The 19798-nt window shown below is 39.5% G+C and overlaps 1 protein-coding gene across 1 annotated transcript in view; it reads left to right on the forward strand.

Annotated features, from left to right (window-relative positions):
• Positions 1–11894: 11894 nt before the first annotated feature.
• LOC128701164 (uncharacterized) overlaps positions 11895–19798 on the forward strand; it is a 258951-nt gene continuing 251047 nt past the window's right edge. Inside the window, exon 1 of the mRNA XM_070100482.1 lies at positions 11895–12590. Within this exon, the coding sequence (XP_069956583.1) occupies positions 12423–12590 (168 nt within the window). The 5' untranslated portion in view covers positions 11895–12422. The remainder of the gene's footprint in view (positions 12591–19798) is intronic.

Consider the following 19798-nt stretch of genomic DNA (forward strand, 5'->3'; position numbering starts at 1 on the left):
GTAACTGCTTCACTGGTAACTACCTCACTGTTAACTACTTCACTGGTAACTACCTCACTGGTAACTGCTTCACTGGTAACTACCTCACTGGTAACTACTTCACTGGTAACTATCTCACTGGTAACTACCTCACTGGTAACTACCTCACTGGTAACTACTTCACTGGTAACTACCTCACTGGTACTTACTTCACTGGTAACTACCTCACTGTTAACTACTTCACTGGTAACTACCTCACTGGTACTTACTTCAATGATAACTACCTCACTTGCAACTACCTCACTGGTAACTACCTCACTGGTAATTATTTCAATGGTAACTACCTCACTGGTAACTACCTCAATCGTAACTACCTCTCTGGTAACTACCTCTCAGGCAACTACCTCTCTTGTAACTACATCTCAGGTAACTACCTCATTGGTAACTACCTCACTGGCAACTACCGCATTGGTAACTACCTCACTGGTAACTGCCTCACTCGTAACTACCTCACTGATAACTACTTCTCTGGTAACTACCTCACTGGTAACTACCTCACTGGTAACTACCTCTCTGGTAAGTACCTCACTTGTAACTACCTCTCTGGTAACTACCTCACTGGTAATTACCTCTATGGTAACTACCTCACTGGTAACTACCTCACTGGTAACTACCTCACTGGTAACTACCTCTCTAGTAACTACCTCACTGGTAACTACCTCACTGGCAACTACCTCACTGGTAACTACCTCACTGGTAACTACCTCACTGGTAACTATCTCACAGGAAACTACCTCTCTGGTAACTACCTCTCATGTAACTACGTCACTGGTAACTACCTCACTGGCAACTACCGCATTGGTAACTACCTCACTGGTAACTGCCTCACTGGTAACTACCTCACTGATAACTACCTCTCTGGTAACTACCTCACTGGTAACTACCTCACTGGTAACTACCTCTCTGGTAACTACCTCACTGGTAACTACCTCTCTGGTAACTACCTCACTGGTAACTACCTCTCTGGTAACTACCTCACTGGTAACTACCTCACTGGTAACTACCTCACTGGTAACTACGTCACTGGTAACTACCTCTCAGGTAACTACTTCACTTGTAACTACCCCACTGGCAACTACCGCACTGGTAACTACTTCACTGGTAACTACCTCACTGGTAACTACCTCACTGCTAACTACTTCACTGGTAACTACCTCACTGGTAACTACTTCACTGGTAACTACCTCACTGGTAACTACTTCACTGATAACTACCTCACTGGTAACTACCTCACTGGTATCTACCTCTCTGGTAACTACCCCACTGGTAACTGCCTCTCTGGTAACTACCCCACTGATAACTACCTCACTGGTAACCACCTCACTGGTAACTACTTCACTGGTAACTACCTCACTGGTAACTACCTCACTGGTAACTACCTCACTGGTAACTACTTCACTGGTAACTATCTCACTGGTAACTACTTCACTGGTAACTATCTCACTGGCAACTACTTCACTGGTAACTATCTCACTGGTAACTACCTCACTGGTAACTACCTCACTGGTAACTACTTCACTGGTAACTACCTCACTGGTAACTACCTCACTGGTAACTACCTCACTGGTAACTACTTCACTGGTAACTACCTCACTGGTAACTACCTCACTGGTAACTACCTCACTGGTAACTACTTCACTGGTAACTATCTCACTGGTAACTACCTCACTGGTAACTACCTCACTGGTAACTACTTCACTGGTAACTATCTCACTGGCAACTACTTCACTGGTAACTATCTCACTGGTAACTACCTCACTGGTAACTACCTCACTGGTAACTACTTCACTGGTAACTACCTCACTGGTACTTACTTACTTCACTGGTAACTACCTCACTGTTAACTACTTCACTGGTAACTACCTCACTGGTAACTGCTTCACTGGTAACTACCTCACTGGTAACTGCTTCACTGGTAACTATCTCACTGGTAACTACTTCACTGGTAACTACCTCACTGGTACTTACTTCACTGGTAACTACCTCACTGGTAACTGCTTCACTGGTAACTACCTCACTGTTAACTACTTCACTGGTAACTACCTCACTGGTAACTGCTTCACTGGTAACTACCTCACTGGTAACTACTTCACTGGTAACTATCTCACTGGTAACTACCTCACTGGTAACTACCTCACTGGTAACTACTTCACTGGTAACTACCTCACTGGTACTTACTTCACTGGTAACTACCTCACTGTTAACTACTTCACTGGTAACTACCTCACTGGTACTTACTTCAATGATAACTACCTCACTTGCAACTACCTCACTGGTAACTACCTCACTGGTAATTATTTCAATGGTAACTACCTCACTGGTAACTACCTCACTCGTAACTACCTCTCTGGTAACTACCTCTCAGGCAACTACCTCTCTTGTAACTACATCTCAGGTAACTACCTCATTGGTAACTACCTCACTGGTAAATATTTCACTGGTAACTACCTCACTGGTAACTACCTCACTGGTAAATATTTCACTGGTAACTACCTCACTGGTAACTACCTCACTCGTAACTACCTTTCTGGTAACTACCTCTCTGGTAACTACCTCACTGGTAACTACCTCACTGGTAACTACCTCACTGGTAACTACTTCACTGGTAACTACCTCACTTGTAACTACCTCACTGGTAACTACCTCACTGGTAACTACCTCACTGGTAACTACCCTACTGGCAACTACCTCACTGGTAACTATCTCACTGGTAACTACCTCACTGGTAACTATCTCACAGGAAACTACCTCTCTGGTAACTACCTCTCATGTAACTACGTCACTGGTAACTACCTCACTGGCAACTACCGCATTGGTAACTACCTCATTGGTAACTGCCTCACTTGTAACTACCTCACTGATAACTACCTCTCTGGTAACTACCTCACTGGTAACTACCTCACTGGTAACTACCTCTCTGGTAACTACCTCACTGGTAACTACCTCTCTGGTAACTACCTCACTGGTAACTACCTCTCTGGTAACTACCTCACTGGTAACTACCTCACTGGTAACTACCTCACTGGTAACTACGTCACTGGTAACTACCTCTCAGGTAACTACCTCACTTGTAACTACCCCACTGGCAACTACCGCACTGGTAACTACCTCACTGGTAAATACCTCACTGGTAACTACCTCACTTGTAACTACCTCTCTTGTAACTACCTCACTGGTAACTACCCCACTGGCAACTACCTCACTTGTAACTACCTCACTGGTAACTACCTCCCTGGTAACTACCTCTCTGGTGACAACCTCACTGGTAACTACCCCACTGGCAACTACCGCACTGGCAACTACCTCACTGGTAACCTCACTGGTAACTACCTCTCTGGTAACCTCACTGGTAACTACCTCACTGGTACTTACTTCAATGATAACTACCTCACTTGCAACTACCTCACTGGTAACTACCTCACTGGTAATTATTTCAATGGTAACTACCTCACTGGTAACTACCTCACTCGTAACTACCTCTCTGGTAACTACCTCTCAGGCAACTACCTCTCTTGTAACTACATCTCAGGTAACTACCTCATTGGTAACTACCTCACTGGCAACTACCGCATTGGTAACTACCTCACTGGTAACTGCCTCACTCGTAACTACCTCACTGATAACTACTTCTCAGGTAACTACCTCACTGGTAACTACCTCACTGGTAACTACCTCTCTGGTAAGTACCTCACTTGTAACTACCTCTCTGGTAACTACCCACTGATAACTACCTCTCTGGTAACTACCTCAATGGTAACTACCTCACTGGAAGCTACCTCTCTGGTAACTACCTATGTGGTAACTACCTAACTGGTAACTACCCCACAAAAAACTACCGCACTGGCAACTACCTCACTGGTAACTACCTCACTGGTAATCTCACTGGTAACTACCTCACTTGTAACTACCTCTTTGGTAACTACCTCTCTGGTAACTACCTCACTTGTAACTACCCCACTGGTAACTACCTCTCTGGTAACTACCTCACTGGTAACTACCTCACTGGTAACTACCTCTTTGGTAACTACCTCTCTGGTAACTACCTCTCTGGTAACTACCCCACTGGTAACTATCTCACTGGTAACTACCTCACTGGAAACTACCTCACTGGTAACTACCTCACTGGTAACTACCTCTTTGGTAACTATCTCACTGGTAACTACCTCTCTGATAACTACCTCTTTGGTAACTACCTCTTTGGTAACTACCTCTCTGGTAACTACCCCACTGGTAACTTCTTCTCTGGTAACTATCTCACTGGTAACTACCTTTCTGGTAACTACCTCATTGGTAACTACCTTTCTGGTAGCTACCTCTCTGGTAACTACCCTACTGGTAACTACCTCACTGGCAGCTACCTCACTTGTAACTGCCTCACTGGTAACTACCTCACTGTCAACTACCTCACTGGTAACTACCTCACTGGTAACTGCCTCACTGATAACTACCTCACTGTCAACTACCTCACTGGTAACTACCTCACTGGTAACTGCCTCACCGTTAACTGCCTCACTGGTAACTACCTCAATGGCAACTACCTCACTTGTATCTACCTCACTGGCAACTACCTCACTGGTAACTACCTCATTGGTATCTACCTCACTGGTAACTACCTCACTTGTAAGTACCTCACTGGCAACTGCCTCACTGGCAACTACCTCACTGGTAACTACCTCACTGGTAACTACCTCACTGGTAACTACCTCACTGTCAACTACCTCACTGGTAACTGCCTCACTGGTAACTGCCTCACTGGTAACTACCTCACTGTAAACTGCCTCACTGGTAACTACCTCACTGGTTACTACCTCACTGGTAGCTACCTCACTGTCAACTATGGTAACTGCCTCACTGGTAACTGCCTCACTGGTAACTACCTCACTGTCAACTACCTCACTGGTAACTACCTCACTGGTAACTACCTCACTGTCAACTACCTCACTGGTAACTACCTCACTGGTAACTGCCTCACTGGTAACTACCTCACTCAACTACCTCAATGGTAACTACTTCTCTGGTTAGTTCCTCACTGGTAACTACCTGGCTGTCAACTACCTCACTGGTAACTACCTCACTGGTAACTGCCTCACCTGTAACTGCCTCACTTGCAACTAACTCACTGGCAACTACCTCACTGGCAACTGCCTCACTGGTAACTAATTCACTGGTAACTACCTCACTGGCAACTACCTCACTGGCAACTACTTCACTGGTAACTGCCTCACTGGTTACTACCTCACTGGTAACTACCTCACTGGTAACTACCTCACTGGTAACTACGTCACTGGTAACTACCTCAATGGCACCTTCCTCACTGGCAACTACTTCACTGGTAACTGCCTCACTGGTTACTACCTCATTGGTAACTACCTCACTGGTAACCACCTCACTGGTAACTACGTCACTGGTAACTACCTCACTGGTAACTACGTCGCTGGTAACTACCTCACTGGTAACTACGTCACTGGTAACTACCTCACTGGTAACTACGTCACTGGTAACTACCTCAATGGCACCTTCCTCACTGGCAACTACTTCACTGGTAACTGCCTCACTGGTTACTACCTCATTGGTAACTACCTCATTGGTAACTACCTCACTGGTAACTACGTCACTGGTAACTACCTCATTGGTAACTGCCCAAACACTATTTTTAGCCCCAACAAAGCCTACCGATATCTCGCTTATTAAAACACTAAGAACAAGTCATGAGACCTAAATAACTTACCATCACTTACGTATAAAAAACCTTCTTATGTGTTGTCACAGATTATTGCAACTCTCTTTAACAAATCCATTGAATCTTCTACCTGCCCATCCATACTCATGGTAGCAAGGGTCACCCCGGTCATCAAAGGAGGTGATCCAACGGAATTGAACAATTATAGGCCTTTATCAAATTTGCCCCTATTTAAAATGTTCGAAAAATTCACAAACAAGTCTACTCCTATTTGGTATCCCACTACATACTTAACCCCTGTCCTTTTGGATTTAGACTGATAAAAAGTACTGACTGAATTATACATATACTGGAAGTAATATATTCGGTACTCGAAAAAAAAAAAAATTCCCCTGGGACTTGTCATAGATCTACGAAAAGCATTTGACATAGATGGCCATGACCTACTGCACTTAAAACTCGAACATTATAGGGTCAGAGGACACACTCTCGATTACCTAAAATCTTATCTTAGAAGTAGAAACCAGTATGCATACACAAATGAGGCTAACTCCACTACACAAACTATTCTTGTTGGAGTCCCACAGGTTGGTGTCGTTGACCCACTTCTCTTTCTCATTTACATCAATGACCTCCCAAATGCATCTAATCTCCTTAAACCCATTTTATTTGCAGATGACACTACTTATGTCTTTTCTCACCCAAACCCAACCATACTAACAAACACTGTAAATGACGAACTTCTAAAAACAGTATCTACTTGGATAACTACAAACAAACTTACTCTCAATGTAGAGAAAACCTACTTTATGCTGTTTGGAAACAGTGCTTAAATTGTACAGCTAAACATATTGATAAATGGTTTAGCCATTTCAAGACACACAAAGAAAATTTCTAGGTCTCTACCTTGACAACAGTGCAGATTTAAATTCCAAACCCACATACAGCAAATATCCAAGAAAGTCTCCAAAACAGTAAGCATCCTCTCAAAAATACAGTACTCTGTACTCCAAACAGCTCTTCTTGCTCTTTTCCACACACTCATTTACCCTTACCTCACCTATGGTATTTGTTCATGAGGCTCAACCACAGCAAATCAACTTAAACCTTTAATAACCCAACAAAAAGCTGGAGTGCGATTGATTACCAACTCCAGCACTAGACAGCACACTCCACCGCTTTTCAAGAGTCTTAACTTGCTTAATATACAATACATCCATATATATTATTGTGCCTACTACATACATAGAACACAATACTCAGATATAAACCCTCCTCTCAAACTCCTCCTTGATAACCATAACAGAACACATAGCCGTAATACAAGATACAATTCACTCTCGATATCACACGTGTCCATCTCTCCCTATTCACACAAAGGACCCAGAGATCTGGAATTCATTTGCCAGAACACACTAAAAGACAAAAAGACACAATACCGTGACTGGAACGATACACACATAACCCGCACATAAAAGAGAGAAGCTTACGACGACATTTCGGTCCGACTTGGACCATTGACAAAGACACACTCTGTGACTTTGTCAATGGTCCAAGTCAGACCGAAACGTCGTGGTAAGCTTCTCTCTTTTATGTGCGGGTTATTTGTGTACACTAAAAAACCCTTGTCTGCTAATCAGTTGAAGGTCCTATTTAGAAATCAGCCAAAATTAACCAGACAAACACTTAACACTCACCAGTTACTCAAAATCTACTCAAAAAACTTGTAATTTAAGACTGCTAAACCATTTGATAATCCACTTAAAATTGTTTGAATTTCATTATTGTATATTACTGATGATTGTTCAACCATTCACTCATTACTTTAAACTTATAAGTTTGCCCGTAAGACTGTGCATGTAAAAGGGCTCTTGGCTTGTACACCCAACTATTATATTCCTTTGTATACGTTCAACTGCCTCCCAGCATAAATAAGGGGGATTACCAATAGACCCCTGGTTGTCTTCAAGCAGGCACTGGACAAGCACCTAAAGTCGGTACCTGACCAGCCGGGCTGTGGTTCGTACGTTGGATTGCGTGTAGCCAGCAGTAATAGCCTGGTTGATCAGGCACCGATCCACCATGAGGCCTGGTCACAGACCGGGCCGCGGGGGGGTTGGCCCCCCGAACTCTCTCCAGGTAAATTCTTGTATCATGTCAAAATAAAAATTATTATTATTCTTATTATTATTATTATTATTATTATTATTATTATTATTAATGAGAAGTGGCGGGTATGATATGTTTTCCCTCTCGAGGTGTAACAGCGCTGGCGGCCGTCACTACCTGCCAGTCAGTGGGGAACCTTAAGTTAGTGTGTACACCAGGTACTGCCATGTGCACCGACACAGTGCACTCCTCTACATTGCTTGGCAGTGTGTGCGTCTGTGTGCACCAGCTACTGCCATGTGCACCAGCTACTGCCATGTGCACCGACACAGTGAACTCCTCTACATTGCTTGGCAGTGTGTGCGTCTGTGTGCACCAGCTACTGCCATGTGCACCAGCTACTGCCATGTGCACCGACACAGTTCACTCCTCTACATTGCTTGGCAGTGTGTGCGTCTGTGTGCACCAGCTACTGCCATGTGCACCGACACAGTTCACTCCTCTACATTGCTTGGCAGTGTGTGCGTCTGTGTGCACCAGCTACTGCCATGTGCACCGACACAGTTCACTCCTCTACATTGCTTGGCAGTGTGTGCGTCTGTGTGCACCAGCTACTGCCATGGTTGCACACACATAGTGCACTCCTCTACTCATGTGCATTTGTACCCACTACAAGTACTCATGTACACTTGCACACAATACATATACCTACAAATATTGCGCCTGTACGCACTACATGTACACCAGCCCACATTGCATGTACACCTACATATACATCTGTATTCACTACGTGTACACCTGTACACATTTCATAGGCATACAATACGTACAATACATGTATAATACAATACATAAACATCTGTGCACACTTCATGTACACCTGTACACATTGCATGCACACCTGTACACAGTACATGTATACATGTACACAGTACATGTACACCTGTAAACATTGCATGTACACCTTACATAGTACATATGCACCTGTACACAGTACATGTACACCTGTACACAGTACATGTACACAGTACATGTACATAGTACATGTACACCTGTACACAGTACATGTATACATGTACACCTGTACACAGTACATGTACACATGTGCACAGTACATGTACACATGTACACAGTACATGTACACATGTACACAGTACATGCACATAGTACATGTACACCTGTGCACAGTACATGTACACCTTACACAGTGCATGTACACATTACACAGTACATGTACACCTACACACAGTACATGTACACCTACACACAGTACATGTACACCTACACAGTGCATGTACACCTACACACAGTACATGTACACCTACACAGTATATGTACACCTACACACAGTACATGTACACATGTACACAGTACATGCACATAGTACATGTACACCTGTGCACAGTACATGTACACCTTACACAGTGCATGTACACATTACACAGTACATGTACACCTACACACAGTACATGTACACCTACACACAGTACATGTACACCTACACACAGTGCATGTACACCTACACACAGTACATGTACACCTACACACAGTACATGTACACCTACACACAGTACATGTACACCTACACACAGTACATGTACACCTACACACAGTACATGTACACCTACACACAGTGCATGTACACATTACACAGTACATGTACACCTACACACAGTACATGTACACCTACACACAGTACATGTACACCTACACACAGTACATGTACACCTACACACAGTGCATGTACACCTACACACAGTACATGTACACCTACACACAGTACATGTACACCTACACACAGTACATGTACACCTACACACAGTGCATGTACACCTACACACAGTACATGTACACCTACACACAGTACATGTACACCTACACACAGTACATGTACACCTACACACAGTACATGTACACCTACACACAGTGCATGTACACCTACACACAGTACATGTACACCTACACACAGTAAATGTACACCTACACACAGTACATGTACACCTACACAGTATATGTACACCTACACACAGTACATGTACACATGTACACGTACACGTGTACATGACAGTACAGGTTGTAACTCATTAAGGCATAAACTACAAGTTATTTTATACGAATTATTTTTCTAATGAGTTGAATTTATAAGTTGAAAAAATCATGGTTATTGTACGTTAGTGAATTATTTTGTTAGTGATTATTTTGTTAGTGATTATTTTGTTAGTGATTATTTTGTTAGTGAATTATTTTGTTAGTGATTATTTTGTTAGTGAATTATTTTGTTAGTGAATTATTTTTGTTAGTGAATTATTTTGTTAGTGAATTATTTTGTTAGTGATTATTTTGTTAGTGAATTATTTTGTTAGTGATTATTTTGTTAGTGAATTATTTTGTTAGTGATTATTTTGTTAGTGATTATTTTGTTAGTGATTATTTTGTTAGTGATTATTTTGTTAGTGAATTATTTTGTTAGTGATTATTTTGTTAGTGATTATTTTGTTAGTGAATTATTTTGTTAGTGATTATTTTGTTAGTGATTATTTTGTTAGTGAATTATTTTGTTAGTGATTATTTTGTTAGTGAATTATTTTGTTAGTGAATTATTTTGTTAGTGAATTATTTTGTTAGTGAATTATTTTGTTAGTGAATTATTTTGTTAGTGAATTATTTTGTTAGTGAATTATTTTGTTAGTGATTATTTTGTTAGTGATTTATTTTGTTAGTGAATTATTTTGTTAGTGAATTATTTTGTTAGTGAATTATTTTTGTTAATGAATTATTATTTTTAGTGAATTATTTTTGATAGTGAATTATTATTTTTAGTGAATTATTTTTGATAGTGAATTATTTTTGTTAGTGAACTATTTTTGTTAGTGAGTTATTTTGTTAGTGAATTATTTTGTTAGTGAATTATTTTGTTAGTGATTATTTTGTTAGTGATTATTTTGTTAGTGATTATTTTGTTAGTGAATTATTTTGTTAGTGATTATTTTGTTAGTGAATTATTTGGTTAGTGAGTTATTTTGTTAGTGAATTATTTTGTTAGTGATTATTTTGTTAGTGAATTATTTGGTTAGTGAGTTATTTTGTTAGTGAATTATTTTGTTAGTGATTATTTTGTTATTTTGTCAGTGATTATTTTGTTAGTGATTATTTTGTTAGTGATTATTTTGTTAGTGAATTATTTTGTTAGTGAATTATTTTGTTAGTGATTATTTTGTTAGTGAATTATTTTGTTAGTGAATTATTTTGTTAGTGATTATTTTGTTAGTGAATTATTTTGTTAGTGAATTATATTTGTTAATGAATTATTTTTGTTAGTGAATTATTTTTGATAGTGAATTATTTTTATTAGTGAGTTATTTTGTTAGTGAATTATTTTGCTAGTGAATTATTTTTGTTAATGAATTATTTTTGATAGTGAATTATTTTTGTTAGTGAATTATTTTGTTAGTGAATTATTTTGTTAGGGAATTATTTTTGTTAGTGAATTATTTTTTTTAGTGAATTATTTTTGATAGTGAATTGTTTTTGTTAGTGAGTTATTTTGTTAGTGAATTATTTTTAATAGTGATTTTATTAGTGAATTATTTTTGTTAATGAATTATTTTTTAGTGAATTATTTTTAATAGATTTTATTAGTGAATTATTTTGTTAATGAATTATTTTGTTAGTGAATTATTTTTGTTAGTGAATTATTTTGTTAATGAATTATTTTTGATAGTGAATTATTTTTGTTAGTGAACTATTTTTGTTAGTGAATTATTTTGTTAGTGAATTATTTTGTTGGTGAATTATTTTTAATAGTGATTTTATTAGTGAATCATTTTGTTAGTGAATTATTTTTGTTAGTGAATTATTTTTGTTAGTGAATTATTTTGTGTTCCAGTGAATTATTGTGAATTATTTTTTGTTTGTGAATTATTTTGTGTTCCAGTGAATTATTATTGTGAATAAGAGTGAATAAACGTTGATTATCGTGCAAAGTAAGTTACAGTGAATGACTTTGAATTATAGTGAATTAGAGAGAATGAAAGATTCTCAATCATAAAATATATTGAAATTATAGCGATTATTTTTTAATTATAGTGAATTATAGTAATTTTTGTGAATTATTTTTAATAATAGATAATAGTGACAACTATAAATTAAAATTAATAAGGAAAAGTAGCAAATTAGAGAGAATTATCGCGATTTAATAATGAATAATAGTGAAGAATAACATTATATCTAACTGTAAATTATATACTGTATATGTATAATGAATTATTTTATAGTAATAGCTAAATCCTTAATTTAAGAGATAATTCAAAATTACATTGTGCATCATTTTGTATTAATAGTGAATTATAGTGAATTACTTTTATGAGATAAATAACGAATTATTGTGGATCAGTTAATGTGAATTAATAGTGAATAATCGTGCGTTAATAGTGATTATTTTTGGCGAAATAATTATTATAATGATTATAGTAAAATACTAATGAATGACGTCACCTGCTCTGATAGTGTTACTGGTCTGAGTTCACCAAACTGTTGGTGCTAGCGTCCAGCAGACCTCAGTGTAGACAATACTGAGGTGCCAGACACATCAACAATGTGTCCAGTACGTTGGTTAGTGACACCGTTGATGCCACATCCGTTCACACTGCTGCTGTTTCCCCTCTTAGCTCTTCTGTTAACGGGAGGGAGGCCAACGGGTGGGTCTACGTCCATCAGCAACAGTATTACTGTTGCGTCGTGTCGGGCACTTTGTCTAAATAGGGTAAGTAACAAAGTTTTGCAAAATTATCACCCTCAAATAGGCCTATTCAATCCTATAGGCCTATTCAATCCTCTCTAAAAGACTTTTTTCAGGTAGACATGTACAACCAATTTATAGGCCTTTTCAAAATTTCAAATAGACATAATCAATCCGTTTATATAGGCCTACTACACGTCTTTAAATAAACCAGTTCAAGTCCTTCAAATAGGCATAGTGAACTCTATTAAATAACTGATCTTCACGTTAGTTCAGTCACTTAACCAGATTACCTGATGGACCTCTTAATAACTGGTATTATCGGGATGCATTAGTAAACTGTCGTGATGCATTAGTAAACTGTCGTGATGCATTAGTAAACTGTCTGGATGCATTAGTAAACTGTCTGGATGCATTAGTAAACTGTCGTGATGCATTAGTAAACTGTCGGGATGCATTAGTAAACTGTCGGGATGCATTAGTAAACTGTCGGGATGCATTAGTAAACTGTCGGGATGCATTAGTAAACTGTCGTGATGCATTAGTAAACTGTCGTGATGCATTAGTAAACTGTCTGGATGCATTAGTAAACTGTCTGGATGCATTAGTAAACTGTCGTGATGCATTAGTAAACTGTCGGGATGCATTAGTAAACTGTCGGGATGCATTAGTAAACTGTCGGGATGCATTAGTAAACTGTCGGGATGCATTAGTAAACTGTCGGGATGCATTAGTAAACTGTCGTGATGCATTAGTAAACTGTCGTGATGCATTAGTAAACTGTCGCAGATGCATTAGTAAACTGTCGTGATGCATTAGTAAACTGTCGTGATGCATTAGTAAACTGTCGTGATGCATTAGTAAACTGTCGGGATGCATTAGTAAACTGTCGTGATGCATTAGTAAACTGTCGTGATGCATTAGTAAACTGTCGGGATGCATTAGTAAACTGTCGTGATGCATTAGTAAACTGTCGGGATGCATTAGTAAACTGTCGTGATGCGTTAGTAAACTGTCGTGATGCATTAGTAAACTGTCGTGATGCATTAGTAAACTGTCGTGATTCATTAATAAACTGTCGGGATGCATTAGTAAACTGTCTGGATGCATTAGTAAACTGTCTGGATGCATTAGTAAACTGTCGTGATGCATTAGTAAACTGTCGTGATGCATTAGTAAACTGTCGTGATGCATTAGTAAACTGTCGTGATGCATTAGTAAACTGTCGTGATGCATTAGTAAACTGTCGTGATGCATTAGTAAACTGTCGGGATGCATTAGTAAACTGTCTGGATGCATTAGCAAACTGTCTGGATGCATTAGTAAACTGTCTGGATGCATTAGTAAACTGTCGGGATGCATTAGTAAACTGTCGTGATGCATTAGTAAACTGTCGGGATGCATTAGTAAACTGTCGTGATGCATTAGTAAACTGTCGTGATGCATTAGTAAACTGTCGGGATGCATTAGTAAACTGTCAGGATGCATTAGTAAACTGTCTGGATGCATTAGTAAACTGTCTGGATGCATTAGTAAACTGTCTGGATGCATTAGTAAACTGTCGTGATGCATTAGTAAACTGTCGTGATGCATTAGTAAACTGTCGTGATGCATTAGTAAACTGTCGTGATGCATTAGTAAACTGTCTGGATGCATTAGTAAACTGTCGTGATGCATTAGTAAACTGTCGTGATGCATTAGTAAACTGTCGTGATGCATTAGTAAACTGTCGTGATGCATTAGTAAACTGTCGTGATGCATTAGTAAACTGTCGGGATGCATTAGTAAACTGTCTGGATGCATTAGTAAACTGTCTGGATGCATTAGTAAACTGTCTGGATGCATTAGTAAACTGTCTGGATGCATTAGTAAACTGTCTGGATGCATTAGTAAACTGTCTGGATGCATTAGTAAACTGTCTGGATGCATTAGTAAACTGTCTGGATGCATTAGTAAACTGTCGTGATGCATTAGTAAACTGTCTGGATGCATTAGTAAACTGTCTGGATGCATTAGTAAACTGTCTGGATGCATTAGTAAACTGTCGGGATGCATTAGTAAACTGTCTGGATGCATTAGTAAACTGTCTGGATGCATTAGTAAACTGTCTGGATGCATTAGTAAACTGTCTGGATGCATTAGTAAACTGTCTGGATGCATTAGTAAACTGTCTGGATGCATTAGTAAACTGTCTGGATGCATTAGTAAACTGTCGTGATGCATTAGTAAACTGTCTGGATGCATTAGTAAACTCTCGTGATGCATTAGTAAACTGTCGTGATGCATTAGTAAACTGTCGTGATGCATTAGTAAACTGTCTGAATGCATTAGTAAACTGTCTGGATGCATTAGTAAACTGTCTGGATGCATTAGTAAACTGTCTGGATGCATTAGTAAACTGTCTGGATGCATTAGTAAACTGTCGTGATGCATTAGTAAACTGTCGTGATGCATTAGTAAACTGTCGTGATGCATTAGTAAACTGTCTGGATGCATTAGTAAACTGTCGTGATGCATTAGTAAACTGTCGTGATGCATTAGTAAACTGTCTGGATGCATTAGTAAACTGTCGTGATTCATTAGTAAACTGTCGTGATGCATTAGTAAACTGTCTGGATGCATTAGTAAACTGTCTGGATGCATTAGTAAACTGTCGTGATGCATTAGTAAACTGTCGTGATGCATTAGTAAACTGTCTGGATGCATTAGTAAACTGTCTGGATGCATTAGTAAACTGTCGTGATGCATTAGTAAACTGTCGTGATGCATTAGTAAACTGTCGTGATGCATTAGTAAACTGTCGTGATGCATTAGTAAACTGTCGGGATGCATTAGTAAACTGTCTGGATGCATTAGTAAACTGTCTCGATGCATTAGTAGACTGTCTGGATGCATTAGTAAACTGTCTGGATGCATTAGTAAACTGTCTGGATGCATTAGTAAACTGTCGTGATGCATTAGTAAACTGTCGTGATGCATTAGTAAACTGTCGTGATGCATTAGTAAACTGTCTGGATGCATTAGTAAACTGTCTGGATGCATTAGTAAACTGTCTGGATGCATTAGTAAACTGTCTGGATGCATTAGTAAACTGTCTGGATGCATTAGTAAACTGTCGTGATGCATTAGTAAACTGTCTGGATGCATTAGTAAACTGTCGTGATGCATTAGTAAACTGTCGTGATGCATTAGTAAACTGTCTGGATGCATTAGTAAACTGTCGTGATGCATTAGTAAACTGTCGTGATGCATTAGTAAACTGTCGTGATGCATTAGTAAACTGTCGTGATGCATTAGTAAACTGTCTGGATGCATTAGTAAACTGTCTGGATGCATTAGTAAACTGTCGTGATGCATTAGTAAACTGTCGTGATGCATTAGTAAACTGTCGTGATGCATTAGTAAACTGTCGTGATGCATTAGTAAACTGTCGTGATGCATTAGTAAACTGTCTGGATGCATTAGTAAACTGTCGTGATGCATTAGTAAACTGTCTGGATGCATTAGTAAACTGTCTGGATGCATTAGTAAACTGTCGTGATTCATTAGTAAACTGTCGTGATGCATTAGTAAACTGTCTGGATGCATTAGTAAACTGTCTGGATGCATTAGTAAACTGTCGTGATGCATTAGTAAACTGTCGTGATGCATTAGTAAACTGTCTGGATGCATTAGTAAACTGTCTGGATGCATTAGTAAACTGTCGTGATGCATTAGTAAACTGTCGTGATGCATTAGTAAACTGTCGTGATGCATTAGTAAACTGTCGTGATGCATTAGTAAACTGTCGGGATGCATTAGTAAACTGTCTGGATGCATTAGTAAACTGTCTCGATGCATTAGTAGACTGTCTGGATGCATTAGTAAACTGTCTGGATGCATTAGTAAACTGTCTGGATGCATTAGTAAACTGTCGTGATGCATTAGTAAACTGTCGTGATGCATTAGTAAACTGTCGTGATGCATTAGTAAACTGTCTGGATGCATTAGTAAACTGTCTGGATGCATTAGTAAACTGTCTGGATGCATTAGTAAACTGTCTGGATGCATTAGTAAACTGTCTGGATGCATTAGTAAACTGTCGTGATGCATTAGTAAACTGTCTGGATGCATTAGTAAACTGTCGTGATGCATTAGTAAACTGTCGTGATGCATTAGTAAACTGTCTGGATGCATTAGTAAACTGTCGTGATGCATTAGTAAACTGTCGTGATGCATTAGTAAACTGTCGTGATGCATTAGTAAACTGTCGTGATGCATTAGTAAACTGTCTGGATGCATTAGTAAACTGTCGTGATGCATTAGTAAACTGTCGTGATGCATTAGTAAACTGTCGGGATGCATTAGTAAACTGTCGTGATGCATTAGTAAACTGTCTGGATGCATTAGTAAACTGTCGTGATGCATTAGTAAACTGTCTGGATGCATTAGTAAACTGTCTGGATGCATTAGTAAACTGTCGTGATGCATTAGTAAACTGTCGTGATGCATTAGTAAACTGTCGTGATGCATTAGTAAACTGTCGTGATGCATTAGTAAACTGTCGTGATGCATTAGTAAACTGTCTGGATGCATTAGTAAACTGTCGTGATGCATTAGTAAACTGTCTGGATGCATTAGTAAACTGTCTGGATGCATTAGTAAACTGTCGTGATGCATTAGTAAACTGTCGTGATGCATTAGTAAACTGTCGTGATGCATTAGTAAACTGTCTGGATGCATTAGTAAACTGTCTGGATGCATTAGTAAACTGTCGTGATGCATTAGTAAACTGTCGTGATGCATTAGTAAACTGTCGTGATGCATTAGTAAACTGTCTGGATGCATTAGTAAACTGTCTGGATGCATTAGTAAACTGTCGTGATGCATTAGTAAACTGTCGTGATGCGTAAACTGTCGCAGATGCATTAGTAAACTGTCGCAGATGCATTAGTAAACTGTCGTGATGCATTAGTAAACTGTCGTGATGCATTAGTAAACTGTCGTGATGCATTAGTAAACTGTCGTGATGCATTAGTAAACTGTCGTGATGCATTAGTAAACTGTCGTGATGCATTAGTAAACTGTCGTGATGCATTAGTAAACTGTCGGGATGCATTAGTAAACTGTCGTGATGCATTAGTAAACTGTCTGGATGCATTAGTAAACTGTCTGGATGCATTAGTAAACTGTCTGGATGCATTAGTAAACTGTCTGGATGCATTAGTAAACTGTCGTGATGCATTAGTAAACTGTCTGGATGCATTAGTAAACTGTCTGGATGCATTAGTAAACTGTCTGGATGCATTAGTAAACTGTCGTGATGCATTAGTAAACTGTCTGGATGCATTAGTAAACTGTCGTGATGCATTAGTAAACTGTCTGGATGCATTAGTAAACTGTCTGGATGCATTAGTAAACTGTCGTGATGCATTAGTAAACTGTCTGGATGCATTAGTAAACTGTCTGGATGCATTAGTAAACTGTCGTGATGCATTAGTAAACTGTCTGGATGCATTAGTAAACTGTCTGGATGCATTAGTAAACTGTCTGGATGCATTAGTAAACTGTCGTGATGCATTAGTAAACTGTCTGGATGCATTAGTAAACTGCCGTGATGCATTAGTAAACTGTCTGGATGCATTAGTAAACTGTCGGGATGCATTAGTAAACTGTCGTGATGCATTAGTAAACTGTCGGGATGCATTAGTAAACTGTCGTGATGCATTAGTAAACTGTCGGGATGCATTAGTAAACTGTCGGGATGCATTAGTAAACTGTCGTGATGCATTAGTAAACTGTCGGGATGCATTAGTAAACTGTCGTGATGCATTAGTAAACTGTCGTGATGCTGTATAAACTGTCACAACAGCATCACACATGGATCGTACCAGGTTCACAGTGTGATGTTTGTGACGTAGAGTGAACTTAAAGGACACAGTAGTCAATTCAAGTGTTTTATTTAAAAGAATATCAGATGTTTTTATAAGAGTTCTGAGAAGAAAACATTATTGACCTACAGACTCGCTCCTCATTATGGTGTCGTCCACAGGTCAGTGTCTTATTAAGATCACTCATTACCCAGGAATCCAACTTGACATTTTTTTTTTCAATGGTGGCCACAACTATCCACGTATAAGTACTGGGAACGGTTGAGGTACCTTGAGCTGTACTCCTTGGAACGCAGGCGAGAAAGATACTTAGAAAATCCTAGAGTAGAACTCAACTACTGTGAGCAAAGGTCTACTTGGACAAATTTTACCAATGTATGCAAAGGTCCGGATGCATTTTTTGTACATAATCATGAAAAGCAACAAATCCGAGTACAGGTCAGTGTACTCATCATTGTACTCATAAATGTACTCATCATTTCCTATGAACTTCATTTTCAGTTCTCCTCTTATAAAAATTGACAAAATATGAAGATAAATAGTGTGGAAAAAAATAATTTTTACATTATATCGAACAAGATTTGGATTTTTTTACTCAGATTGGTTTAAATGGAGTTTTAAAACTGAGATATTAATATATATAATATTGCCCGCGGTCCAACTAGAACACTCAGAAGGTCCGGATTCGGACCGCGGGCTGGTCCCAAATCTGCACACAGATGAGTAGATTAAGACGCAAAGATAAGTGTCAGGGGCCCAAGACTGTTCAGCTGCCTCCCAGCATACATAAGGGGGATTAACAATAGACCCCTTGGCTGTCTTCAAGACCCCTGGCTGTCTTCAAGACCCTGGCTGTCTTCAAGGCCCTGGCTGTCTTCAAGACCCCTGGCTGTCTTCAAGACCCCTGGCTGTCTTCAAGACCCCTGGCTGTCTTCAAGGCCTGGCTGTCTTCAAGACCCCTGGCTGTCTTCAAGACCCTGGCTGTCTTCAAGACCCCTGGCTGTCTTCAAGACCCCGGCTGTCTTCAAGGCCTGGCTGTCTTCAAGACCCCTGGCTGTCTTCAAGACCCTGGCTGTCTTCAAGACCCCTGGCTGTCTTAAAGACCCCTGGCTGTCTTCAAGACCCCTGGCTGTCTTCAAGACCCCTGGCTGTCTTCAAGGCCTGGCTGTCTTCAAGACCCCTGGCTGTCTTCAAGACCCTGGCTGTTTTCAAGACCCCTGACTGTCTTCAAGACCCCTGGCTGTCTTCAAGGCCTGGCTGTCTTGAAGACCTTGGCTGTCTTCAAGACCCCTGGCTGTCTTCAAGACCCCTGGCTGTCTTCAAGGCCTGGCTGTCTTCAAGACCTTTGCTGTCTTCAAGACC

This window comes from Cherax quadricarinatus, chromosome 73, assembly GCF_038502225.1.
Source record: "Cherax quadricarinatus isolate ZL_2023a chromosome 73, ASM3850222v1, whole genome shotgun sequence".
Taxonomy (NCBI): Eukaryota; Metazoa; Arthropoda; class Malacostraca; order Decapoda; family Parastacidae; genus Cherax; species Cherax quadricarinatus.